This window comes from Pundamilia nyererei, unplaced genomic scaffold (assembly GCF_000239375.1).
Source record: "Pundamilia nyererei isolate P.nyererei 1_Seehausen unplaced genomic scaffold, PunNye1.0 scaffold00266, whole genome shotgun sequence".
Classification (NCBI taxonomy): Eukaryota; Metazoa; Chordata; class Actinopteri; order Cichliformes; family Cichlidae; genus Pundamilia; species Pundamilia nyererei.
In genome coordinates this window covers 11,319-16,176 of record NW_005187667.1, presented here as the reverse complement: position 1 = coordinate 16,176, position 4,858 = coordinate 11,319, and the positions used below count along the sequence as shown (strand labels likewise).

At 50.1% G+C, this 4,858-nt stretch overlaps 2 protein-coding genes across 2 annotated transcripts in view; both read right to left on the bottom strand.

Moving 5' to 3' along the window:
- ndufa2 (NADH:ubiquinone oxidoreductase subunit A2) overlaps window positions 1-142 on the bottom strand; it is a 2,316-nt gene extending 2,174 nt beyond the window's left edge. Inside the window, exon 1 of the mRNA XM_005750214.2 lies at window positions 1-142. Within this exon, the coding sequence (XP_005750271.1) occupies window positions 1-74 (74 nt within the window). The 5' untranslated portion in view covers window positions 75-142.
- A 1,757-nt stretch (window positions 143-1,899) lies between these two features.
- Window positions 1,900-4,858, bottom strand: part of LOC102212117 (A disintegrin and metalloproteinase with thrombospondin motifs 2-like) — a gene marked incomplete at its 5' end in the record, with an annotated part of 11,442 nt that continues 8,483 nt past the window's right edge. The window contains 6 exons of the mRNA XM_005750256.1: window positions 1,900-3,023; window positions 3,274-3,457; window positions 3,989-4,063; window positions 4,154-4,283; window positions 4,366-4,576; window positions 4,655-4,787. Coding sequence (XP_005750313.1) covers window positions 2,273-3,023; window positions 3,274-3,457; window positions 3,989-4,063; window positions 4,154-4,283; window positions 4,366-4,576; window positions 4,655-4,787 — 1,484 coding nt within the window. The remainder of the gene's footprint in view (window positions 3,024-3,273; window positions 3,458-3,988; window positions 4,064-4,153; window positions 4,284-4,365; window positions 4,577-4,654; window positions 4,788-4,858) is intronic.

The window sequence follows — 4,858 nt, the reverse complement described above, 5'->3', positions numbered from 1 at the left end:
CAGAGATGCAGGCGGATCTCTCGGAGGTTTTTACCCAAAGTGGAGCCCAGACTCCTCACCACGGCGGCCGCCATCTTAGCTTCCTGTCAAGGACGATGTGTGTCACTGCAGCCCCGAGTTTATCCTGACAGGAGCAACATTCAACCCTGAGTTTATCATGACAGGAGCAATATCCAGCCCCGAGTTTATCCTGACAGGAGCAACATCCAGCCCCGAGTTTATCCTGACAGGAGCAACATCCAGCCCCGAGTTTATCCTGACAGGAGCAACATTCAACCCTGAGTTTATCATGAGAGGAGCAACATTCAACCCTGAGTTTATCCTGACAGGAGCAACATCCAGCCCCGAGTTTATCCTGACAGGCAGACACTGTTTTGAGTGGTTTCTCTGGTCGTTTATTACAAACAGTTAGCTCTTAAATAAATTCACAAAGTATCTCAAATCATATGTCAAATAACTCAATTATGTTTCACAAGATTTTACTATTTTAATGATCCATAATGGTGAAAAACACCTTTAAGCACAGATATATTTTACTTTAAATGAACATGAGCTGCTGTTTCACTGCAGATTAAAGACTGATGACTGATATCCACACATCAGTCAGCAGGTGTGTGATGTTGCTCTGGCCAGCAGGGGGCGTTCCCCAGACCCCCTGTGAAGGACTCTGATCATCAATCAGTTATCAGTTACAAAGAGATCAGTTAGTAACATCAGCCGTGACATCAGCCGTGACATCAGCCGTCTCCCAGAGATGAAGAGGAGAGTCTGCTCCTCCACACTGAGATGACTGTGTCTGACGGAGGATCGGATCAGGACAGGGTGGAGTTCCTGTCTGTGGTTGGGGATGCTCTGGTGGAGGTCTTCTCTCTGCAGAGCTGCCCAGTCTCAGCAGTCTGGGAACCACAGATTCATGTTGGGGATAAACTGGTGAACAGTGGACGGACACGTGACTGCTCTGGTTATGAACGTGACTGGTTCCAGAGTGATTTTTACATTCTGGTAGAAAGAGGAGGGATGTGAACATCTAACTTACTTTTTCTTTTCTGATCTGATAATTCATTTTTTCTGTTTCTGTGTTTCTTTTGTTATATTTGGGTTTGTGGGCTGTTTGTGTCTGACCATCTGTTCCCAGGCTGATGTTCTTCATCGTCCTGAAATGACTCAAGCTGCTCTGAGAACACATTTACTCACAGTTTAGTCTCGGTGGACCCGCGAGCGGGTTTTTATGTTTTGATTGTTTTCTGGAGGAGACGGAGGGACAAACACAGAAAGTCGAACCATGTGTGACGTGTTTTCAAAGCAGTCAGCTTTTTCCACTGAGCGCTCCCAAACACGAAGCAATTCATCTGATCTGGATTCAGTTTGATGTCCCACAGACTGCAGCTGGAGGAGAGTTTACCGGCAGAAAAATATCTGCGACAGCCTAAAGACACGAGACACAAACAAAGATCTGATCCTGATCGTATCCAGCATGAAGTCGCACGCGTCCCACAGGACGATTAGCTTTAACCAGCACCAACATCACCGACAGCATCTCAAACACTGAACAGAACGGTTAGACTCCTGCACACAAAGTCATCTATGGTGCACCTCTGTGAAGGCCCCGTCAATGCTGAACCATATCTGCAGGTGCAGGAGCAACATCTGCTTCCCTCCCCAAACAGCACTCCAGCAGCCCGGCTCCAGACTGACCTGAGAACAGGCCACACCTTCACTGCAAGCATCTGCAGCCTCATGAAACCAAAATACAACAAAACAGACGCTGAGATCAACACCAAGGAAACATCAGGTTTCAGCTCAGAGGGGACAGCATGAGACGCTGTTTATCAAAATCAATAACACTGATCAGTTTGTTCCTGTGCTCTCGGTTTCTATTAAAGGATTCACTGCTTTTAATTTCATGGTAAAAACAGGGCTGGATTTTATTTTGACTTCACAAACAGAAATCATTAGTCGGGTTTCAGAGAAGACAAAAGCACAAAATGTTCCTGACACCAGAAAGCGTGAACGTGATCCAGATGTTCATGATTCAGAGGCACAGCAGCAGCTGGATGAGACTTTATTCAGAAACAGGATTATTGGTACAAACATCATGATGGTGAAACAGACCCGGGGCCTTCTGAGGATCGAGTCCACGCTCGCGCCTCTCGTGGACGAAGGCCGCTCCGAGCACAGGTGGAGGTTGTTTCAGTCTGTTTCTCATTAGCGTTAGCAGGAAGTGCGACGTTGCACGTGTCGGGACGAGCAAATGGCCAGGGGAAATCTGCGCTCAGTGCTTCCTGTCAGTCCGGCTCGCTCTGATGCGGCTTTGCCGCCGCAAAAGGTCCTGCCGTCGTTTCTCGTTCAGGAGCTGCTGGATGCGTTTGTTATGCGTTCGCTCGTGGACCTGAGGCATCCGCGGCACAAAGTAATTCTGCTGTCCTCGGCTAACGTCGCTGTCAAGTCCGACGATCTGGTACTGGACCTCGTCCACCGAGTTGTTCTCTTTCTTTGATAGCGAGAAGAAGGACGATGAAGGTAGCGCCAGTTCAGCTTCGGTCAGGTTGACTTGACTTTGGAGGCTCCGCCCTCCTGAGGATGTGGTGTTGTCACCAGGATCAGGCGATGATGTGGTGGAGAACTCTGGGATGGCAGAAGTCCAAACCAGCGCCGGCGTTTGGTCTTCAGTGTCAACAGTCTCCATGGTAACTGCAGCAGGGGGTATTGTGGGAGAATTCTTCCTGAACACATGTGTTGGAGCAGTTTGTGTGGTAATAGTATTACTGTCAGTGGTGGTTGGAGTACCCGGAAGCTCATTCAGGCCGGAGGAATCCTCGTAGGAAGAGTACTCGCTGTACTCATCATAATCCACGTAGACAAAGTCACCGGTGCTCCGTCTGGTTGGGGGTGGAGTTACAGTGAAGCTGCGCGTCGGGGTGGTGGTGATGATGTCACGAAAGACATCACTGATGGCACGGCTGCTGTCGGACCAGGTGGAGGTGAGCGCTGACGTCATGATCTCTGTGGTCAACCTCCAAGAACTAAAAAGACAAAAACAGAGTTCAGGTCTATGGCCCCGCCCTAAACCCGCCCCTGCTTCCTGCTTTAAATGAACACTTCAGTGTAAAGCCAATCAGCAGTTTCACGGTCAGCTCACTCCTGCTCTGCACTTTTATTTTCAGCTTTGTCGATGTATCACACGTTTGTCTGACTGCAGGTTTTGCTCTGTGTTTGAGACTGGGACTCAGTTATATCTTTCTAAGACTCCTTTTGTTACCCGTCATGTCTGACCTGCTGTTCTCCGTCGGTGTGATGGTGCCACTGAAGTTGCTGGAGATTCTGGATTTTGTGGCATTGTTGAAGTTATCCTCACTACAGGACTTGCAGCACATCTGGCGGTATCCGATGATAGAGCAGTACCGACTCAGCACCTCCATTCGACAGAACGCCGAGCGGTCGCCGCGGCACGGCTGCCCTACAGACAGAACAGTAGGACGGTGTGAATCCTGACACGTAAGACCTCAGCTACAAGTTTTACTTCAGTGGTTTGATGGGTTAGTGTGATCCTCAGAGATGTGTTAAGACACAGCAGAAAGACACGAAGCAGAAACTGTGATAGACTATAAACAGTAAAATAGCAAACAGGAGAAATGTAAACAAAAATAAGAGAAGGGGACTGAAAGCTTTGAAGTGGTGCAAAGAAAGGACTTGGACTGAACTGAATCTGTGAGTGTCCTGAGTGATGAGGGTTACTCATGGCTCACAATGGTGGGTGGATGAATGGATGTGTAAAGCGCTTTGGGACTAGTAAAGCTATACAGATACAGGCCATTTACCATTTGAGTCTGGAGGTGTGCGACCTGACTGACCTGAGACACCGACCAGAGCATTGATTCTCAGCAAACAACAGGACAGAAACCCTCAGACCACAACGTTCAGGAAGCAAGAGAAGAAGACGAGGACGTAAAGACAGACGGCAGACAGAGCAGGAGTCAGAGCGCTTTACTTGAAGAGATCTTTGGAGCCGGGAAGCTGGGGTTGGACCTGGACAGCCACTGAATGATGGCATTCTTCTGGTCACCTGCAGGGAGAGCAGCAGCACTGTAATTCCCAGCATCCATCCTTTTCCTCATTGCAACAAATGTACGGTACATGACTGGTCAGTGCCTACCACTGCAGGGCGGAGCCAGGCAGGTGCGTGTCGTAATTGGCCGAGGCTCGCTGCAGTTTCCAGCTGAACTCTCGGGATTGGAGCACGCGACCTGACGCTCCTGAGTCCCGTTCCCACACGAGACCGAACACTGCGTACACAGAGGGATCGATCAGACTGATCAGGTATTGATCTGTGGACATGTGCAACTCCTGATAAACAGATCTTCATACCGGAGTCCAGGGCCCGGCTCTCCACACAGCGGGGCAGGGGAAGCGGTTACAGGGTTGTTTAGTCTCTGGTCGGTCATCGCCGCAGAGCCTGCTATGCACAGAGCGCCGCTGCTGCCCCCTGGAGGAGTTCTGCAGGCAGCTCACCCAGCGACGCTGCCACCCAGTCTGACCGCAGGAGGAGCTGCAGTCCTCCCAGTCTCCGGTCACCCAGCTGAGGGGAAGACATGCATCAAAAGAAGAAAAATGACTGGGTGACTGTGGGTGTGTCACGTGACCTGTAGCATGTTACCGTGCCGGGCTGCAGGCCTCGGGGTTACAGCTGCGGCTGATGGCTCTCGGTTTGCTGATATTGGAGCAGAACATCCTCTGAACCATTTTCCCATCAGCCTTCCTCCTGCAGCCGAACCTGGTGTACTGTTTTCCTGAAAACAAGGAAACATGACAGTCAGTGGTGGTCCTAGGCTGTTTGGCGCCCCGGGCGAACACTCCCTCT